At 35.7% G+C, this 24,267-nt stretch overlaps 1 protein-coding gene across 1 annotated transcript in view; it reads right to left on the bottom strand.

Moving 5' to 3' along the window:
• Wnt6 (Wnt oncogene analog 6) overlaps positions 1–22,900 on the bottom strand; it is a 265,120-nt gene extending 242,220 nt beyond the window's left edge. Inside the window, exon 1 of the mRNA XM_069841940.1 lies at positions 22,496–22,900. Within this exon, the coding sequence (XP_069698041.1) occupies positions 22,496–22,563 (68 nt within the window). The 5' untranslated portion in view covers positions 22,564–22,900. The remainder of the gene's footprint in view (positions 1–22,495) is intronic.
• Positions 22,901–24,267: the final 1,367 nt, after the last annotated feature.

The raw sequence follows: 24,267 nt of genomic DNA, 5'->3' as shown, positions 1-24,267 counted from the left end.
CAGATTCAATGGGAAACCACCGAAGCTAGCAGCACAGCACAGGAAATGAGGAATAATGGTGTTCTAAATACATCTGGAACACCCTAAATGACTTTTTAAAAAGTCGAGGCCTAGCTAACTCGTTTACTCGTACCCGAAAACGGTAGATTCACCCCATTTCTCAAAAATCTCTGGGCCTGTTTTCAAGATAAGATTCGCATATTCAGACATGGACAAATTATTAGACTAAAACGTTTTCTTGGAAACATAATATAATTCGTCTTATCAACTATCAGTATAATTCACAGAGTCTCTATTGTTGTAAATATGATTGTTTACATCTTCTGCTATATTTTTCCTATGGTTAAGTATATTTTTTATGGCTATGTTGGTACTACTAGTGTTTTAATTATATAGGCCTACTGCACAAGATATTCTCCATGGCCTGCAAGAAGTTGAAAATCTGTAATCTATACTGTAGAACAGGCCTGCACAAAGTTTGCGCTCTCCGAACCGGCTCACAGCTCATGAGCGGAATGCAGATATTAGCTGCGCTCTGTTATGAGGGTGGTCTGGAAGAAGGGGTGATCTCGTACAAAATGTACACAAAAGAAAATACTGTTACGAGTACTTATGAAATAAATTCCCGTTCAGTGTTTGCAAAACTATCTTGGACTATTATTTATTAATAAAGAAATATTTATTTTACAGAAGTAATAGAAATTCTATAGCTACTTAAATGTACAATATCATTTTGTTATATTTTTATTTATCAGTACATCAAAACGAGGTTTTATGCTGTTGGCAGCTGAAAGGAACAGTAGCCTACTGATCGTAATGAAACATCAGTTACAGATGTTCGATGCTGCCTTTATTAAAGTTGGTAACAGAAAACAGTTGCTCACAAATATAAATGTTGAGCCAAACATAGCAATCATTTTCACAGCCAGCCTGTATAGTCGTGGATATTATTGCTAATGTTTAGTCTTGTAAAACTCAACCAGGCTAATAGTATTATTCAAACGATCTTTAGCCTTTAGATCACATTGAAGATCAATAAGTTCGAGCTGTAAATCGTTAAATGGTAAATGTTATGTTCCGTCTTTTAGATTCCTTCATACTTTACTGTAGCAAAACAGTTACTGAGAATAGGCCTACACACTGCACTCCACTAGATAACTGAGTGGTCGTTTCCCTCTCCTCTACCTATAGCAAGTCTGTCATTCTGACGTATCTTCCTCCCCGTTTCGGCGAGCAGTAAACACCGCTCTCGCGCTCCGAAAGAGCGCGCGCGCTCGTTGAGCGCTGTTTGTGCAGGCCTGCTGTAGAAGGAAGTGAACAAAAAGAGGCTTACAACAAAACATGGACTCATTTAAGCACTATCTGATATCTGGCTAAATGATGCTGATATTAAAAGAAAGTGTCAAACTTTGGTTTCCAGCATCCCTGACAAAATCAACGTGTTAATAAAGAATAAGGGAATGTTCACAAATATTAGTAACTTCAAGACTCAATTTTCTGTTCATTACATCTGTAAAAAAAATACATTTTTGTTCATTATTTCTACCAATAAATACAGCTTCGTGGCACATATAATTAATTCAGTCTAATAATTTGTCCACGTCTATAATATGAAGAAATAGGCCTAGCCTATATAATAGTATACAAAATATTGTTCGTTTAATAGTATGGTATAAGATTGTATTGACTTTATGTAAAATAATGGAAGAATGATTAATAAGAGAATTATGTTAAATTTGTGAAAAGTAATTTAAGACTATTCATAGGGTAATTATTTAACCTACTGAGCACAAAGGAATGTTGGTTATCATTTCCGCCTTGTTTGCGGAAGGTTCAGGATTCGATGTCAGAGTCCGGCTATCTTGATTCGTATTTTCAGTGGTTTCCCAAATTCCTATAGGCAAATACTGAGATAACAGGCCAACACCTCAAAAATGGTCAAGATTAATCTCCTCTGTAATCATAATTTATCACCATCGTTTCTCATTTCATATTATCTTCCGCGATAGGCCTACCACCTATCCGTGAGTTTCGTTCCGGCAAAACTTGTATCATAGGTGACGTGAATGAAAACCATGACATTGTGGAGAAGTTCTAAAAATAAATATATATATATATATATATATATATATATAATTTCATATACCGATACATAAAAGATGAAAGAGGATGTATTACATTCCTTCTCAGATATGATTTCTAGAAATATGACAACAAAAATTTATAACAACATTATTCCATTGCGGAAGGTTTTCGAAAAAGTAAAGTTTACTATACTGTATTTAAAGTTTTGATTGAGAATTCTATGAAACTGTTTAAGGGGAAACTATGGTGAATTTGTGGTGAAAAATTAAGAAAATCCACTTTATTTATAGAATTGAAGACATTATTACAAAAACAACCCTTGTCAAAATTACTATTTTTCAGAAGAACAATAAAAAATAAAAGAACAACACATGTCAGCTATTTCCGTTCAACTGGTGTTTTATCCTTGTGTCTATTGCACTTGACATGGACCGTTTTTGGGGTCTATAAAAATTTAAAATGGTAGCAAATGTGTCATTAACTCAATTTCATTAAAAATGACTAGGGCTGTTTTTGTAATAATGTCTCCAATTTTTATAAGAAACTTTAATTCAGAATTTCAAAGGGGTTATGAAGAGGAGACGTAACAAAAAGGTAAGAGGTAGGAATGAAAGAGGAGGATGAAGAGAAAAAATAAAGTAACGAGAAATAAAGACGGGGAAATAAGGAGAGAAAGCAAAACAGATTGAATATGAAGCAGATAGAAAGAAACAAGAAAAAGATAAACAGATGGAGAGGAGTCAAGAGGAAGATGGGGGAAAAAGAGAAATGAGTAAGGGGAAAAGAAACAGAAAAATTGGTAGAGAAGAATTTAAGAGTATAATGGTAACGATGAAAAATAGAGGAGTAATACAACGATGTCTTTCAGTCATTCTACGGAAGTCACAATTTTGCTTTTTCCGCGAGTTCAAATTAAAACCTATGAAAACTGCCAAAAGGCTGTATAATTACTCTTTTGAAGTATCCAATTAAGAAGTTATACAGAAATTTCAATATTAATTTTTTTTTCTAGATGACAGAAATTTGTAACATCTTCATTCCCGTCCTAACATAAATTAAATAGACATGCAATTTTAAAATCGCTTAGAATTGCTCAGATTAAATACTTGAAACTCATTTACACAAATGAATAACAGCCGTGCTTCACCGCACTAGTCTCTACAAATTAGACGCCAAATAAATATCAATCTCTGAATACAGGAACGATTCGGATTATGAATGTGTGTGCACGGCTCCTAACGAGATTTTCGACCTCACTCCCTGGAAGATAAATAATCTCTACCTCTTGGTTATTTACAGAATCTGGTTCTGAGACGAATATTTTCCTCCAATACCAACCTATATACGCATTTACATACGAATTCGTATTTCCCCTACCCTCGCAGTGCTGATTCTCAGGTTCACTATAATGTGTTCTAAAAAAATTATCATTTCCCTTCAGAAACTACCTTCGATTAATAACTAGTGAATCATATTTCCACGTCGGAAACCCAGTTTCAAGTAGAGTTAAAGTAGGTTTCTTGAGATATTCCTCCCTTCGCCATTTGACTAAGAAAGCCTTAAGTATTTTATCTAACTTATACAGTATATTCTTTCTGGAAATTTATTTTTAATCACATCCTAGCAAAATTAATACAAGAGGGTGAAAGCGCATTATCTAGCGAAATTTATAAGCTTGTATTTGCTATTTGGGAAAAGGAAATTGTACCAGAACAATGGAAGGCGTCCATAATTGTAGTCTACCCATTTTAAAGAGGGGACAAGACTAATTGTAGTAACTTTCGAAAGATACCACTTTTGTTGACGTGGTACAAAATTTTGTCCAACATTCTTTTGAGAAAATGAACTCCATATGTGGAAGAAATTACTCGTATTGGGGATCATCAGTGCGGTTTTAGGTGTAATAGATTGACTACTGATCAGATTTTTTTTATTCGACAGATATTGGAGAAAAATGGGAGTATAAGTGTACAATACATCAGTTATTCATAGGTCTCAAAAAGGCATATGAATCGGTTAAGAGAGAATTTTTATAAATATTCTTATTGAATTTGGTATTCCCAAGAAATTAGTTCGATTAATTATATTAAAATGTATCTCAGTGAAACGTACAACAGATTCAGTACAGGCCAGTTTTTGTCAGATTCTTTTCCAATTCACTTTGGGCTAAAGCAAGGAGATGCACTATCACCTTTACTTTTTAACCTCACTCTAGAATATGCCATTAGGAAAGTTCAGGATAACAAAGAGAGTTTGGAATTAAACGGGTTATATCAGCTTCTTGTTTATGTGGGTGACGTGACTATGTTAGGAGAAAATCCACAAACGATTAGGGAAAACACGGGAATTTTACTTGAAGCAAGTAAAGAGATAGGTTTGGAAATAAATCCCGAAAAGAAAAAGTATATGATTATGTCTAGTGACCGGAATATTGTACGAAATGGAAATATAAAAATTGGAAATTTATCCTTCGAAGAGGTGGAAAAATTTAAATATCTTGGAGCAACAGTAACAAATATAAATGACACTCGGGAGGAAATTAAACTAAGAATAAATATGAGAAATGTCTGTTATTATTCGGTTGAGAAGCTTTGTCATTCAGTCTGCTTTCAAAAGAACTGAAAGAATTTATAAAACAGTTATAATACCGATTGTTCTGTCTGGTTGTGAAAGTTGGACTCTCACTTTGAGAGAGGAACAGAGGTTAAGGGTATTCGAGAACAGGGTGCTTAAGAAAATATTTTGGGGCATTTTATTCTTCACCTGACATAATTAGGAATATTAAATCCAGACATTTGAGATGGGCGGGGAATGTAGCACGCATAGGCGAATCCAGAAATGCATATAGAGTGTTAGTTGGAAGGCCGGAGGGAAAATTACCTTTGAGGAAACCGACACGTAGGTTGGAGGATCTTGCTCAGAATAAGGACTGATGGCGGGCTTATGTGAGGGCAGCAATAAACCTCAGGGCTCTTTTAAAGCCATTTGTAAGTAAGTATGATCTTGAATACATTTTGCGCCAATTTAACAAGTCACGTGTGAAGTCCACATCATATTACGTGTCAAATGTCATAATGCTAATAGAAAAGATTCTCGGCTTTTTGCAATATTATAATATACAGTATTCAAGAAGTGATAGTAATTCGAAAAAGAAAATGGTCCTAAAATATTATATGTATTGATACTAAAGGCTGTTTTAAGTGTTTTTCAGATGCAGCAACTTAACAGCGCTTCCGAGCGATCCATCTGTGTAGCTAGAACACAACATGGATTTAGTTTGATTCATTAAATTTGACAAGTTTGTGTGAACACATCCAAAGCTATGTCAGCCAGAGTATCCGCTGCCCGAAAGAAAGCCTCCATTTAAACCAAAGTTTTGCGTGTGTGTAAAGATACTAACTCCTCCTATACCAAATGTACGAGTCCTTCTTACGTTGTTATAAGTTAACCTCTGTGGTTCAGGTAATGATGTTCCCGGCCAAAAATGCAGCGGACTTGGAATCGGTATGCAGCAAGAAAACGAAGATTTATTTCCATTGTATTAAAAAGGCGTAGATCCTATTTCTTATTGCATTATTGCCTTATTTTACTGTTAATAGGTTGATTTATGTCATCCCAAGACCAGAGGGTCTCGAATTAAATCTTAGTTAAGAATTTGAATTAGAATGTCTAGCAGAAAGCATGTCAGTGACATAAACCGTCATGAATCTGAGCTGAGAGGCCTTTCGACCCGATTCGTCTCCAGATATAATTTAAAAAATGATCTCGTCATTTGTACTGGGTCTTCCAATTACGCTTTGCCCTTTTCTCATTTATAAACCAGCTGCTCTAGGCCTATCTGTGCATGACTTCAGAAGGGAGTGCAGCATAACTTATACACTATCATAATAAGAAACACCCAATGTGCAGTACTAGAACATAACTACTGTATAACATCTCGTAAATATATTTTGTAAAAAAAACTATATTAGATCACTATGTTAATTACTGTGAATAATTCGAAGCTCTATTATTCAGAATCAAAAGTCTTAATTTAGCAGCATAAGTCGTCCCATTTGTTCAGAAATTAATGTAATGCTTTCATAAAAGCAGAAGATTGTAGGCCTAAGTTTTATTCGAACATGCACAATGCACTACCGTCTATCTCTTTCATATACGTCACTCTCTCTTTCGCGGAGCAAAGGATATCGAGTGTTGACATATTATGTTTCGGAGATCAAGGCAAATTTTAAACAGATTTTGGAGGTGTTCTTTAAATCTTCCACAATTTTCGTGTTGTTATTTTTGTTTCTTTGGTCAACTGTTCGAAGACAGGTCTGAACCTCAAAAGTAATACCAACAAGACACCACCTATGAAGCAACTAGGCTAGGAGATAATGAGGTAGGGTGACCAATTCTTTTTCCCCTCCATCGCATACATCGCTGATTAGCTACATATTACACTAATCAGACTTCAGATGCATAAAAACAAATTGTTCTTCCTCTGACACATATAGTCTAGAGAGACGTAACTGCCTGATAATAGATGTAGGCCTACATATCAGCCAGAATCTCAGTCAGAGGCACTTGTTACTATTATTATTATTATTATTATTATTATTATTATTATTATTATTATTATTAAAAAAGCGGTCAGAGCGTGGTGCCGACCACACCACCTCATTCTAGTGCCGAGGTCATGGAAAGCATGAGGCTCTACCTCCATGCCCCCCAAGTGCCTTCATGGCGTGTGACGGGGATAGCTTTATTATTATTATTATTATTATTATTATTATTATTATTATTATTATTATTATTATTATTATTTGCATAATGTATTGGAAAATAATTTCACTGTACTGCAACCGAATCCTCCAAGCATGCAAAACAACACAAATAATAAATAATAACAGCTCAGATGCAGAGGCAAAAAGAATCAATATAGCAACTCATTCATATCAACATCTCAAAAGGTTACAGATACAGCAAAATCACAAAAAGAAGATCGATAAATAAACTTCTCTTGGCACTTGAAATAGAAACAATCTGGCAACGCTGAAATCATTTGAAAAAAAAAACTTAACAATCTGGAATTACCTACTTAAAAATACTCACAAATATGATGGTATCCTCAAGACATGTAATATTGTCAGATCATCCGTGAATGTGCAATTTTAACCTCAAGGCTATCCAGTAGGCGTATTCGTCTGAAGAAGCATCGAAGAGAACAGAATGAATGCATAACGCATCTCTTTTCGGCAAGCAAGATTTCACAGACTAAATATTGAACATACATTAGGATGATTGAAGTCTGTGTTATTAGAGATTATACATACATACATACATACATACATACATACATACATACATACATACATACATACATACATACATACATACATACATACACACATACATACACACATACATACATACATACATACATACATACACACATGCATACATGCATGCATACATACATACATACATACATACATACATACATACATACATACAGCATTCAGAACACTTTCATATGACGCCTCATGTGTATACTAGCAGGAGTTCTTCCAATTCGTCTAGTCATAGAAGAAAATGTCAGAATTTATAGAGCCACCCACAAAAACATCGAGTACGATGCACCTCTGGAAGTGATTCACTGGCCACACCCAGCTGAAGAACCACTCATAAAAGCGCCTGTGGAGGATACGGCAAACAAAACAGATATATACACGGATGGAAGTAAAATCAGAGGAAAAGTTGGAGCTGCTGCAGTCATAATCCAGAACGACATGATCATCCACCGATCCAAATACAAACTGCATGAAAAATGTTCTAACAACCAGGCAGAACAAATAGCAATCTTGAAGGCACTACAACATATTGAGAATGTAGAAATAACAGAAGAAGCAGAGAATATTGCAATAGTTAACACAGACAGCAAAGTGACACTGGACACTTTACAGAACAAAAATAAACATAATCCAATAATTGAAAATATAAAGAAAGAATTGAAAAAATTGGAGAGACAACAATGGACAGTTCTCTTTAGGTGGGTGAAGTCGGAATAGTAGGGAATGAGATAGCTGACCGTCTTGCCAAACAAGCCGCCATAGAAGATGAAGGGGAAATAGCTTATAACAAAATACCAAGAGATACCATATTAACAGAAGAAAAAGAAAAGACCTTAAGAAAATGGCAAGAGCAGTGGGCTATCTCAACTAAAGGCGCAATAACGAAATCATTCTTCCCATCAATTAAAAACAGACTGAAGATAAATTTACCTGTCGGGGCAGAATTTACTTCTATTGTGACAGGTCATGGCTTCACAAGATCGTACCTTCACAGATTCAAGATTATTCCAACACCAACGTGCCCTTGCAGACTAAAAGAAGAACAGACAGTCAACCATATAATATTAAGATGTGCCACACTGATAAAAGAAAGAAGAATTCTACGAGCTAATATAACACGCACAGGTCAAACCTGGCCTCCACCTTTTGATCAGTTCACAACAACATACCTCAGAAGCTTCAGAAAATTTATAAACTCCATAGAATTTGGCAAAATGTAACAGTAATTGAAATTAGAAATAATATAAACAATGATGGTAACCTAAAATAGAAGAAGTACAATTAGGCAACACTTGTATCTATAAGAATTTCATGATCTCAATCAAAATTTTAAATATCTTGTTCTCATGTCTTAAATTATGTAACTAATTATTGTAATATTTTATGTAAAGCATGTAGTATTACTCCAATGTAATGGAGCATGCTGATATAAAAAAAATACATACATACATATATACATACATACATACAGTAATTGATATAGATCATTTATGTGCACCGTAGCATATAGTAAGATCCTTATGGTGTGGGTAAGTGAGCTCGCTAGCTAAAATAGAAGCGTAGCGAGGGAGAGAAGCTTCTCAGTCCATTTTCTTCTTCCCCTGACGCGCAGGTAGGTTTCACGGGATAACGAATAGTCTATAATAATTTGTTATTATACCATGTACGACATTACAATTTTTGTTTCATTTGGCATGGATTTACCAGAATTTATCTTTTTTTTAATTTTTTTCATCTTTTATACGTTTAGAACTCGTATTCTATGTCCTCGGAAATTTCAGAAATAATAGGCTATTTCTTTCAAGGGAAGTACTCGAGTTGTCAGAAAGAAATATCATTAGCAAGAACTATTGACGTAGTTATCGAATCTGAAAAGAAACACCTGATTTTCCAGTACGTTTAAACAGAGTCGATCTTCACACGTGTCACGTTACATACGAAACAAATAGCAATATATTAATAATTTCCATTTGTTTACGTTCATGAATTCGACATAGGACTCCAAACATCGCAAAGTTCATCATTTGTAACGGTTGTCATACAGTACACTTACAATAAAAACTTTTTTTTTTACTAAAGACGGTTATTTACTTTTCGCCATTCACCAGTTTAAAACCAGTTACCGAGAGAGTTGTTACCTAGAGTGCATTTATTTTAGAGCTCAACGCGACATTTGCCTTAGTGCCTTAGGATTGCCATGATAAACTACAAGCAGGTTGAGTTGTCTGAATTTAGAAGATCAGACAATTGCTATGAGGTGCTAAGATAATATGGCCAAATCGACCCTGAGGGCATAATGTGGTGAAAGGTGATAAAATCCTTAGCATAAATTCCTCCGGGATACTTTTGTGTCGTAGATTTGAATTAGGCTTAGAATTTTTATTCTGAATATTCTCTGCAGTTGAAAGCGTCGTTAAATGAACTGCTGCTGCTGCTGCTACTACTGCTAGTGCTACTGCTACTAGCCTACTACTCCTACTACTACCACTATTATTACTACTACTTTTACTGTTATTATTATATTATTATTATTATTATTATTATTACTCTTACTAGAACTATTGTTTTTATTATTATTATTATTATTATTATTATAATTATTATTATTATTATTATTATTATTATTATTACACAAAATTTTAAATACCAACAATGTAAATTGAAAATAATTTTAATAATGACCCACCCCCTTGACATAAAAGGAAAAATGAATCGATTGATGATGATGATGATGATGATGATGATGATGATGATGATGATGATGATGATGATGGTGATGATGATGATGATGATGAATTCTTACAGACGTTCCTGTCTTGTTTTTCGTCTCTGATTCCCAGTGACTGTTTTTGTTTACAATATGTACCTACAATTCGTGGCTGTCTGCACACATAAACAGGCTGGTGGCGGGAACAAGACAATTGAGCCAGGCTCTTACATAACGCAGCGTCGTCGTGGAGGGGGAATTATCACGCTGTTGTGTCCTGGTTCACGCAGTAGAGCGGCCTCTGTCATCGCGAGAGCGGGTCGGTGCAGTTGCACAAAAAAACTACGTAACTCCTCAGCAAGGAAGTGCGTTCGCAATATTGCCTCTCCATTCAGTTGAAACTGTATGTCAGAAAATAATTGCACTGAAATACACTTGTGTAATATTTATTTATTTATTTATTTGTGTATTTGTTCATTTGTTTATTTTTGTCTTTCTACATTTATTCGTGTATCTATGTATTTACTTCTTTATTTATTTGTCTATTTGTTTGGATATTTATTGGTTTATTTATTTATTAAATTTATCTATCTGGGTATGTATGTCTTTATTTACTTGTTTATTTGTTTATTAAATTTATTTATGTGTATGTATGTACCGTATGTACTTATTTATTTATTTCATTATTTATTTACTTGTTTATTTATTTACTTATTGTGGCGGTGTCGTGTATGGTTCCTGGGTAGCTCAGTCGGTAGAGCATTCGTGCGCTAAGCGAAGGGTCCCGGGATCGATACCCGGGCGTGGAACATTTTTCCCTTGAAATTATTCAAAGCTGCTTCACAGGGAGCTACTACATAAAAGCCAGATTTGCATAATATTTATTTGTGTGTTTGTATATTTATTTGTTTATTTATTTATATATTCATTTATTAAATATTTTTGTATGTATGGATTTACTTATTTATTTACTTGTTTTTATTTATCCATTCATTCTTTAATTAATTTTATATCCAAGAACATGTTGTTAATATAAAATTAGCACAATAGTACACATAGATAGTGCTAGTAGGCCTATACAAAAATAATATAAGCAAAGCAGTTGCCAGTTAAAGAATTATTATATTTTTTATATTTCAAATAGGCCTACTGCTGCATGAAATGGTCATCACAATTCTACTTTCATATACTATCAACTAAGAAAATCGTGGCCCGCGAGGTGGCGGGAAGTTAAGGCTTTCACCTTTGCACACAATTGAAATTAGTAGCAGTAGGGATTGCTGGTAAATTCATATTCTGGGAATAATAAGTTAATTAAGTAGTAAAATATTGCTGCAATCGAAAAGTATTGGGCATAAATTTGAATAAGGAATAAAAAAAAAAGTTTCCTTCCTACGCAGGATTCGAACTACGAATGTCTTAGTTACCAGTCTATCGTGCTCTGGAGTGAACAAGGCTCTGAAATCAGCTACAAGGGTAGGTCCAGTTTCCCCCCCCCCCCACTACTTTACATGGTCCCTCTAATTGATTCTGTATCTTTCTATGATAGATGTAATTGATTCTAGTTTCAATTCTTGTCTGACAGCAACATTTTCCTTATGATTCCACAATGAGTATCCAGCAACAAATAGGAGAAATCTCATTTCGGATGACTCAGTTCGTAGTAATTGGTCTGATGTTAACGTGTAATTTTCACATCCATACAGAAACAAGGGTAATGCAATGACCTTATATAGTTTGATTAAAATATCTCTCCGTACATTATATTTCAATGTTAGTTGGATTGTCCAGAAAAACTGTCTGAACCTGTTCAGTTTCTTCTCTACATCCTGAGATTTCGTGAATATGATGTGGTACCTAAGATATTTAAATTCACTTAGGCCTATCTGATCAATAATTGTTCCATTAATTACAAAATAATAATAATAATAATAATAATAATAATAATAATAATAATACTTACAAATGGCTTTTAAGGAACCCGCAGATTCATTGCCGCCCTCACATAAGCCCGCCATCGGTCCCTATCCTATGCAAGATTAATCCAGTCTCTATCATCACATCCCACCTTCCTCAAATCCATTTTTATATTATCCTCCCATTTACGTCTCGGCCTCACCAAAAGTATTTTTCCCTACGGTCTCCCAACTAACTCTCTATATGCATTTCTGGATTCGTCCATACGTGCTACATGCCCTGCCCATCTCAAACGTCTGGATTTAATGTTCCTAATTATGTCAGGTGAAGAATACAATGCGTGCAGTTCTGCGTTGTGTAACTTTCTTCATTCTCCTGTAACTTCATCCCTCTTAGCCCCAAATATTTTCCTAAGAACTTTATTCTCAAACACCCTTAATCTCTGTTCCTCTCTCAAAGTGACAGTCCAAGTTTCACAACCATACAGAACAACCGGTAATATAACTGTTTTATAAATTCTAACTTTCAGATTTTTGACAGCAGACTAGATGACAAAAGTTTCTCAACCGAATAATAACAGGCGTTCCCCATATTTATTCTGCGTTTTAATTTCCTCTCGAGTCTCATTTATATTTGTTATTGTTGCTCCAAGATATTTGAATTTTTCCACCTCTTCGAAGATAAATTTCCAATTTTTATGTTTCCATTTCGTGCAATATTTTGGTCACGAAACATAAATAATATACTTCGTCTTTTCGGGATTTACTTCCAAACCTATCGCTTTACTTGCTTCAAGTAGAATTTCCATGTTTTCCCTAATAATAATAATAATAATAATAATAATAATAATAATAATAATAATAATAATAATAATAATAATAATAATTTTTACTTTGTCAAAAATTAGCATCTACTTGTCCCGCTTTCACACATTATTGCTGATTGCATCCTCCTATGTGTCTACTTGTATCTCTTTCTACTTTGAATCCGTTCGTAAGTATTGACTTTAAAGATTTTGTTTCTAGCATTCTTTTAATTGGCTATGTTTATTTCAATAATTTTCAAGTTCTTTTAGCGTTATGGTGACAATTATTGGGTTGAGTTCCGTATAATCCCAGCTACTGCTACTTTTTTTCTCTCCTCTTGGATTCTGTTTTGATCTGATTTCGAAACTAGGCCTACTAATTATTATTAGTGCCATGTTAACACAGGCAGTCTATGTCCATTGCCTTATAAAATTTTAATCTTGCATCAGTCTTTCTTTTACTTTTCGAAGTTTTCTGAATAGTACCACATATTATCTGAAATGGAACGAAAATACCTAGAGTACTACTTATAGCCAAATTTTCATAACTTAAGTCACAACTTAAGTTCTGGAAGTAGGGTTGCCAACTAACCGGTATTTCACCGGCACGGCCGGAAATTTTTGGCGGATCTCAACATAAGACCGGTGGTCGGTATCAACCCCTCACCGGCCCTTTTTGTGCCCGGTAATTTTATTACACGTTTTTGAGAACTTGTTATAACAATTTTTATCATAGGCTATATGCTAAAAGGGATTTTTCTCTATTTCGTGGGACATTTTAACCTTTAATTCAGAGGAGCTAGAGATAATATGAGAATTTTCAAGTACGGTATTCCTAAGTCTAAATACTTGATGGTTGTACACCAAAAGTGGAAGAAATTTTAAGTAGTAGACAAAAACTGAAGCTGCAATTTGATGAAGATATACTCTATGATGAACTGTGCTTGTTAAATGTCGTGGATTCTTCTTTGTGAAAAATGCACATTTGTCAAGTTTTATAAAATAGTGTATAAATATTTTCAGTATAGGGATGCCTCAGAGAAATCTCCACAATAAGAATGGTAGTTCAACACATGTTTGCTATTCCGCAAGCAATTTCTTTGTGGAGCGTGCATTCAGCATCATGATTATCTTATGTAATAATGGAGGAATCATTCAAGTGTGGAAATAGTAAAAACTGAACTTTGTACCGGAGAAAATCTTAAATTTTGCTGTGTATAATTTTATCACTTTATAGCAGAAGAAAATGAAGTTCTTGAAGCTGTGGAAACAAGCTCCAAACAGAATTAAAAAGTGCATTTTGGAACACTGAAGCAAGATTCTCAATTTATTATTATTATTATTATTATTATTATTATTATTATTATTATTACTATTATTTTGCTCATATCATATAACAGATTTTGTATTTACTATATTTATTAAGCTTATATCTATTCATCCAAACTTGCGTGTGTAAAATGGCCGGTAATTTTATTTACGAGAGTTGGCAACCCTATCTGGAAGTGAGAGATTGGCTCTATTGTTAATAATAATAGTAATAAAATAATAATAATAATAGTAATAATAATAATACTAATACTGAAATGCATTTAAAAATAATAATTGCAATAAAAAGACACTTTCTATGAATTGTGGCATTGTATGGGGGCAGACACACGGACATCACGACGAAGTCAAAAGAAACGACTAGAAGTTTTCGAAATGTGAATATGGAGTAGAATGGAGCATGTGAAATGGACAGACAAAATAAAAGATGAAATGCTAGAAAGAGTGTGTGAAGAAATAATAATACTTAAACTGATCAGGAAAAGAAAAAAGAAACTGCCTACTGAAGAAAGAACTTGGAAAAGTGGTTAACGGGAGAAAGGTTCGGGGCAGAAGGAGATATAGGTAAGATGATAGACGATATTGAGATATATGGATCGTATGCGGAGACTAAGAAGAAAGCAGAAAACAGGGAAGATTGCAGAATGCTGGGTTTTGCAGTGAAAGACCTGCTCTTGGGCAGAAAAATATTAATGAATCAATCGCTGCCAATTGTGGTAAAATTAGTATTGTTGATGAAGATAACATAGAGTCCTTCGTACGTGACGCCATGACACAGAAAAATATTGTCTCCCACAGTGTTCCTGTCGTACGCTCCGAAGTTCGAGGGCGTTCGTCGCCGTTGCAGGCGCGCAGTTTACCTCAATCTATTGTGAGCTACTGAAAGAATTATTCATTCGTGTGTAGTGCAGTGGAAGTTATTGTGATTTTAAAATTGTTTGAGAACATTGAAGGGATTACTCATTCGTGCGTAGTTTAATGTAAGCTATTGTTATTATCTAATTAATTGAGAATGGTAATTATTATTAGAATGATGTAAATGTAATATTTTGCGGCGAATTGTTGTAATTTTAAGTTATGCAAAAAGTAATTTCGAAACATTTTCAAGGAGAGATTATTTCAGTATTCAGAAAAATCTTCGAAAATGTCAAAAATGTGTTGAAGCACAAGGAGGACACTTCGAACATTTCTATTGAGATAGATAAGCTGCACTTGTATTCAATTTAAGTTGTTTATAAATATTTCCCCCTAAACAGCTCTTAGAATCTAAATTATTACGTACCGTAGAAACGGTAGCCGATTTCGCGGTAACTGTGCGAGGAGTCCAACAGAAAATGCCACTGAGTTTGCGGTGTAAGGAAAACGTCATATTATGGAGATCCTATAGTGCCAGTAGTTGTAGTAATAGTAAGTAGTACAAATTGTTGTTTTAAACTAAATTTAACTGTATTTATAACAATGATAATAAAGTTAACTGAATTACATAAAAAATAATACTTGTAGTAGCGTAATGGTCAATGCTCCGGCCTTGTATTCCGGAGGCCCGAAATGAGAATTCAGGGCCGATTTTCCTGACTTGAGTTTTTTATGGTTTCCCAAGTTTCATTAGGTGAATGGTGGGATATTACAAAATTGAAAGGGCCACGACCTTTCTCCTTCCTAATAAGAGATTTAACTTTCACCATCACTTAGAGCCACCGGCGTAGCTCAGGCGGTAACACATTTGCCTACTGATCCGGAATTGCGCTCGGGCGTGATTCGATTGGGTTTTTCTAAGGTTTTTCCCCAACCGTAAGGCATCAGGTAATCTATGGCGAATCCTCGGCCTCATCTCGCAAAATACCATCTCACTATCACCAATTCCATCGATGCTAAATAACCTAGTAGTTGATACAGCGTCGTTAAATAATCAAGTAAAGAAAACATCACCTAGGCCTTTCAAACATCATTCGACCATCTTCCGCGATAGGCCTGCCAGTTATCCGTGTAGTATGGCGCTGGAAAATGTGATTTTTGTAGGCAGGATGAAACATAATATTGTGTTTCATTTATCATGTAGACTCATCTAACTGAACTAAATTGCATTAACAATATATCGAATTTAATAATAATTAATAAGAGTAATATTTGTCTTTGTTTTAAGTCCTCCTTTGATCTCGATTTATAAGTTAATGCGGTGTAGGAGAATATGTATTCTTCAACCAACACTAGACAGATACATTTTTTTAGCATCTCTGGTCGTGATATATTACGGCACAGAGTCACCACGGAGACAACGCAGGACAGAAGATAGGGGAAGAAGAGTCATTTCCACGGCTCTTCTATTGTCCACACCGAGAATCGAACAGTTTAGGCTATACTAGGCCTATGCTCGATGATGATGATGATGATAATAATGATGATGATAATAATAATAATAATAATAATAATAATAATAATAATAATAATAATAATAATAATAATAATAATAATAATAATATAAAACTGACAGCCTATACTGCTTATGAAATAGACAAAATAAATGGATCGGTTTTTTGAGAAACTCCATAAATCAAATTTTAACAAAATTCAGTTTAATACTAATTTCTGTTCTATAGGAATAGATTTGCCATTCTGTAGAAAAATACAAGTTAAACTATATTTCCGTTGTGACATGTGCGCTTGAAAATTAGGTTTCGTGGAGAACGCCCATAAGACAGTGACCAGGCTGACACAAAATAAACAAAACTATAGTCTAAGCTGTTGTGTTTGTAAATTAAGTAATTATTTTCTGTCTGGATTTTGGATTTATTAGAATAATGTTGTTGTCTTTAGCGTAATGTATTATTGTATTAAATTAGGCTATTTCATACAGAACTTTATTATTTATGCCTTTAGTGACATATTTTCATAAAGGTAGAGAAAAATTTATTCACATGAAGCAAAAACGAAGTCGGTTTCTAAATTGTGGTTTTGAGAATCAAATTCGTATTATTTTTAACCAAATTTTCAATTATTTCATGAAATAAAGAGATTGTTTTGTTAAATCTTTACCAGATTTTGAGAAACCCCACAAATCAAGCATCTTCAAATATGAATATTGAGTCATATTCTATTTCAAAAATATTATTTTGCATACAGAAATATTCGTTATTCTTTTTCCATTTCAAATATTGCAATTTTTAACTCATCCATTCCTTTTAAACAGTTTTTTTGTGTTTCTCCACAACTTTATATTTCGCGACAAAGGGTTTCTCAAAAAACCTAGGCCTATTCAAATGTAGACTATAGCCTATTTCTTTTTTTTTTTTTCATTTTGATGAGGCATTGTTGAGAAATAGACACGATTACCACTGATGTATGTAACATAGGCTATGAACATTAGTCTACTAGAAATGTAATACTGTAAGCTACTGCTGCAGCTTGGGAAAGCAACAAGTCAGAGCAATTTTCTGGTTAAATTCTTTCAGCAAAAATTGACAGAAGACGAATCCCATTTGAGAGTCGGTAAGCGTTTTCATCATACACGACGGAGTTGAGCCACTACCAAGCATGTAGATACCTGCATCAGTACGCTTGCTCAGACCTGACCACAGACAGCTGCTCTGACAATGACATTTAATCCCTAGAGCGAAATTTTACTCTATCGCACTCTGTTTTAACAGAAATAAAGGCATACCGTTGCTATATTTTGAACAGTTCCAAGCTTAACTCAGTTACCAAACGACTTGTCATCGGAGAGATTCTGTGAATTTATGGTCTATGGAATGACAGTAAGCGGAGTCCTCTTCGAGAAGGCCTGTTTAAGTTTATACCTCCATTAATCAATAACCGCAATACGTATGTCAAGAATTCCTTAATGCCTTTTTGTAGTTCGAAAGGGACCAATATGAATAATTACCATTACCGGTACCATGGGCTTTAAACTGAATTTGATCTAAATTGATCTCAAGACGTCGGGCGTCCAATGAGACTGCACTGGATATGACACTATTTTTTATTTATTTATCTAAACGATAACAGCTCCCTGTATTAACAGGCTGCCACAGAGACAGAGCATATTGAGCAATAGGCAGTTGGAAGTATAAATAATATACATATGTTTAAGTTGAAGGGAGTCTTACAACAATGACAAGAAATGACTGAATAAATAGCTACTAATTAATTAATTGAAGATCATTGTTGACCGTAGAGATGGTTGCGGAGTATAAATATTGATCCTCTCAGAGCTGCAAGAACGATGTCATCAATTGCCTTCCTCTGTAGGCCGAAACGTTGCCAGGTCTGGAAGAAGAAACCGGGAATAGGTCCGCGCGCTCCAACCATAAGGCCTATTACTTCAATTTGTTGTAGACCGTATTTGTCCATGAAATATGGAACGGTACGTACATAGATGTCGTTTTTTTCCCTATTTACATCTTCAGGTTGGCTCTTTTGTTTTTCAAATCTAACGGTGGGATCGATGATGTAGCCATTGTTGTTATTTGGCGGGATGGCAATCATGTCTATTCTTCTTGTACTGCCATTGTCTGCCAGTCCGTGAACTTCTTCGAACACTTGAAAATTTATTGATCTAAACTGTTCGGCGATCATCGAACGAATTCTATGGTGTCGTGAGTTACGGAGTACTTCACCGTGCGGACAAGAGCCCAGGACATGTGCAAGTGTTTCTGGCTCTCTGTGGCATCGCCGACAAACAAGCATGCCTTAAACTTACTACCGCGACCTTTATACGCGGCATTGAAAGTGCGTCGTAACTGTTGTGTACCTACACCACGGCCAAGAAACATCTGCATTTAAATTAGGGCACCTCAATCCTTGATCAGTCAGTCAACTAACGACTTTTTAACTAAAGAGTCCGAGATTCGTGATGATTAAAGACGTTACAATGCGATTTAGCTACTACGAATATTTTGTTTTTCTTTGTTATTCTACCGAATTATGTTATGAGCTTCGAAGTGAAAAGACGTTAAAAACAGAATTAAAATTACAATTCCTCATCTCATAGCAGGCCTATATGAAAAAGCTTAAAAGAACTTTAAAAGGACGACTCCAATTACTTCTTTTCAACATGTTTCACTAATCCTAACTTTTCTCTTGTAATTTTATCAAAAACTAAACACATCAACGAATGTTTTCCATTATAAATATTAGAAAAATTAGTTAAATACACTCAAAGGTCTCTGTGTGTCTAACAGAGAGAATTAATTAATTCATTTTTAATTATGTTTTATTTGACGATCCTCGCAACTGCCGAGGTTAGGCTATATCAGCGTCGCCGGTGTGCCAGAATTTTGTCCCGCAGGAGTTCTTTTACATGCCAGGAAATCTACTGACATGAGCCTGTCACATTTAAGCACACTTAGCCTAAATGTCATCGACCCGCAACCAAGGGCACAGACAGCCAGCACTTTACCGACTGCGCCACCCAGGTCAGAATGAATTAATTAATTATTTCCATTGCTGTCGAGGAATGGTAGCATGTAGCATGTCTGACTGTGAAACGAGGGAGCCCGTATTGAAATCCTGATTGGGATAATTTACCTGCTTGATGCTTTTTCCGGGGTTTTTTCTCAGCCCATTAAGAGCAAAATGCTGGATAACTTTCGGCGCTGGTTTCTGAACTGATTTAATAATAATAATAATAATAATAATAATAATAATAGTTCTATTTTCCCTGGCAGAGTTAAGGCCATCAGGCCTTCTCTTTCACTCAACCAGGATCAAATCACATAGGCCTACAGAAAAATACATCAGTTACCGGTATTCAAATATTAACTTAAAAATAATAATAAACATAATTAAGTAAAAATGAGAGTGAATACATATACACAATCAGTATTAACTTTAAAATAACAATAATAATTTCGCTTACATTGTCACCTTCATTTCACTCTGACGCTAGATAACCATACAAGTGTCAGCGTCGTAAAATAACTCGATTAAAAACAAACGAATGAATGAATGAATTAATTAATTAATTAATTAAAACGTGTACTGATTGTCAACATTTTAGGTCGTATCATGTGGAAGTAGTGAATAGGACATACGATGGGTAGCTATATATTTTTCTATCAATACGCAGAAATTTTGTCGATATGTTTCAAGCTGACATAGTCCTAAAAGGCTGATGACAGGAAGTTAATTCTACAGTTCAATAACTTAAGTTGTATAAATTCAGAGTCTCTGATGATATCGAGGGCATCATACCAGAAGGGCGCATCAACAAATCTGCAGCTTTAAATTAGAGCCATTTAAATATAGCATATTTTTTTACTGTCCTTTCCAACATAACAAGGTACTTTCTTTGATTCTTCCTCACGCCCATTTTAAATCTTAAACTTTGTTTTCAAACATAAATAGGTTCCATTAAAATATTTCAATAACGCTGTATTTGATGATGCGTCCGTCTAGTATGATGGTCTCGATATGTTTAGCCTACACTAAATTATTTACAGAAGTTCAGAAATTAACCGTATCTTTCAGAAAGAAATTTTGCACATTGCTTTTATTCCAGAGTTTCAAAGATTATAAGAAAATGCAACTCGAATCACAATTCTAACCAGAGAATACTACAGTTCATGATAAAAATGACATTTTAACGATAAGGGAAATTCTACAGGTAAAATATTGAATTTAATATAATAACATTACATTAAAATATAAAAAGTCACGCCACAAATAACTATGTAGGCCTACTCGTATTAAGTATTGTGTTAAATATATGTTTTGGTAGAGAAATTAACTCTCAAACTGTCATACTTAATAATCGATAAGAAATTATAAACATTAACATATTCTAAGACGAAATATAAGGATTTTCAAAAACTATAGACATACTGCGTAAAAAGCAGTAAAATTACAGGAAAATAAAAAATACAATATACAATGAAATTACAGTTAAGTAGGGAATTAAATATAAAAATCAAATTAATGGTTCTATAATAAAAATTCTACACAAAATACAACGCAAAAAGTTTTCATCTACACTGCTGTGAATTGCAAAGCAAGAAGACAAGTGGCTTGGTCATAGCATTGTAGGTTATGTTGTGTAATTAACATGTCACGTGACAAAAAAACCGTTTAAGCTTTCCCAGAAATCCATGCGCCGCTCGCTTACCAGAGAGCCCTGTGCAGAAATTTAATCCGTCCAGACTGAGAACATTAAGAGACAACGTTGTCCCTTTCTGTTGTAGCGCGGCTTGAATAGTAAAACGGGGCAACATATCATTTCAAAACAAGATGCGGAAGTGGCAAAACAACTGATCTCTGGCGAATTCAAGGCGTGGATCGGGAAAAATTCCTTCCACAGTAGGAAGAATTATATAGTCTATCCCCGGAGATAATTAAGATGAACAACAGTATAATGTTCATAACCTTTTATACCCAGAAAATCATTTTTGTTTATAAGAACAGATATCCATTATACCTTAAAAATGGTAAATCATTAATACTAACATGACTATGAATTAAATTATAAGCCTATAATGTCTTCTTGCTGCGTATGTTCATCTCAAAATTAACTGTCCTAAGTCACTATCTTGATTTACAGTAGGACGTCTAAAAATGACAGTTTCAAGATACACGATAATACTAGTCTTCAGTTCTTTAATTCCATTACTTTTTAAACTTTCTTCAAGTTTCTCATCTAGTATAGCACGTGTTAAAAGTGTGTTAATTGAATATATCAAATAATGCAGCCTATGCTTTTAAACGTGGTGTTGAAGTAGCAAACTTGGCTGAAATTATATATAAAAAAAGTACGACTATAAGAACTACATATAAACAAGACTGAACGTAAATTGTAATTCACACTGCATGATATACTCAATAATAAATTTACCGTATTTGTTTTCTGCAAATAGGCCTATTTCGTATACAAGGCCTTCGCTTTAAAAAGTTTTGAAAAAAGTAATGTTTGCATAAGATTATTAAATTTCAAAAAATAATTTCGTATTATAAGCCGTAGTGAATTCCCCCACAACCGAGGATTAAATTTCCGCCTGAAGTAAAACGAATTCAAAATGCCGACACAGATGCTGCTGACGCACAAGTCAGGTTATGTGAGCGAAGAGAAAAATGCGTTGCGTTTCCGTTATCACGTAGCAGACACCGGAAGTACGAACCACGACAATGCGCCTCAACAATGCGAACACACGCAAGAGGATCAACCAATAGAAATTCAAGGAAGGATAGTAGTAAATGCCGGTTTCTCGTAAAAGTGAAACCGGGAATTGGATGATTTTACACGGTCAGTGAACGAGAGGCCAATCAGAACCCCGGATTTTAAAAATGCCAGCGCTTAGTTGCCAGGCCGTGATTGGCTGCGACAGTACTTACCACCAGTGTCCGGTAATAGGAGAGATGAGCAGCAGGCACACGGCTACCAGCACGGCCCGCATGTCCATTCCACGCCGGGGCGGAGGCCTCGCGCACAAGGCCCGTACTGGAGCCGAACCCAGGCGCCCTCGACCGCGCCCCGCCCCTCTGCCCCTCCCCCGGCGGGGAGCCCTCCCACACACCGACACACGCAGCAACACGCAAAAAACGCCGAGACTCACGCACACGCCCGCAGAGACACTGAGACACCGAGCCGTGACATTTACAAAAAAGCGACGGACACCTTCACACGGGGCACGCGGGCCTACCCCCACCCCATCCCACGTCACTCCCCCCTTCCCACCTCCGCCCGGAAAAAAAAGAGGCAAAAAGCGCGCGCGGTGCCGTAACGTGGTCCGCGCCGCGGCTCACCTGACGTCGGTTTGAGGAGCCGAAAGAGAGCGCGCGCTCCGCGGAACAGCTGTGAGGAGAGGAGAGGAGAGAGGAGAGCGCGGCCAGTAGGCATGCGCGCGTCGCGCCGAGCTCCACGCAGCGGATGACCACGGGCGCATCTGCTCCACTGACCTCTGACCCTATCAATTGTCTGCAGGTACGGGGTTGGCGCCTGCGTCTTGGAGCTACAGGATGTGCCACAAGGAGCGACAGCCAACAATTTCGCATTCTTCCTTTCATCTTCTTTTTCTCTTCCTCTTCACCCCCTTTTCAACTTGTCCTACTTCATTCATTATCTCATCTACTCTTCATCTTTTCTTTTTCCCTTCAATTTCCTTCTCTTTTCCTCCTCATTTTATGTCTCCTTCTCAACCTCATTTTCTTCCGTACGATCATTCGTTTTCGAAGGACACTCAGAATCCTAACAGATTAAATTAGAACCAAATTCCTTTGCTGGTCTTGTTTCGGCTTCTTACTCATTATTGCTATTATGTACTACATTTGAGAATATGGTGCTTAGAAAAATATTTGGGGCTAAGAGGGATGAAGTTACAGGAGAATGGAGAAAGTTACCCAACGCAGAACTGCACGCATTCTATTCTTCATCTGACATAATTAGGAACATTAAATCCAGACGTTCGAGATGGGCAGGGCATGTAGCACATATGGGCGAGTTCAGAAATGCATATAGAATGTTAATTGGGATGCCGGATGGAAAAATACCTTTGGGAAGGCCGAGACGTACATGGGAAGATAATATTAAAATGGATTTGAGGGAGGTGTGATATAACTGCAGAGATTGGATTCATCTTGCTCAGGATAGGGACCGATGGCGTGCTTATGTGAGGGCGGCAAGGAACTTCCGAGTTCCTTGAAAGCCATAGGTGAAGTATTATGTACTAATATTCCAGTATTTGTCGCATCTGTGGCTCAGCGCTAGCGCTCTGGTCTTTCATCCAGGTTCGATCCCCGGCTTGGTCGCGATGGTGTTTGTAGTGGACAATGCAAACGTTGCAGAGGATTTTTCTCGAGGTATTACCGCATCCCTCTTTCATTCCATCAACACTCTCCATATTTCATCATTTAATACATCATCTTCCTCGCAGTGTCTGTTTGGTATAAGACGTACGCCTTGGGATAGCGTTACGGAATAGGCGCAATTTCGAGTTTCCATGGGGAGACATTTTCTCGTGAAATGCCGGTTAGTATACGGAATCTATGCCAACTCAGCATAGTGATGAATTTGAAGAGCTACAGTGAGTAGCGAAATCTAGTTTCGCATGCCAACTACGTAAAGTGGCTGCGAGAATAATCGTGCTAACCACTCGTTACTCTCCGCA

This window comes from Periplaneta americana, chromosome 12 (assembly GCF_040183065.1).
Source record: "Periplaneta americana isolate PAMFEO1 chromosome 12, P.americana_PAMFEO1_priV1, whole genome shotgun sequence".
NCBI lineage: Eukaryota > Metazoa > Arthropoda > Insecta > Blattodea > Blattidae > Periplaneta > Periplaneta americana.
This window is presented reverse-complemented; position numbering and strand designations above follow the sequence as displayed.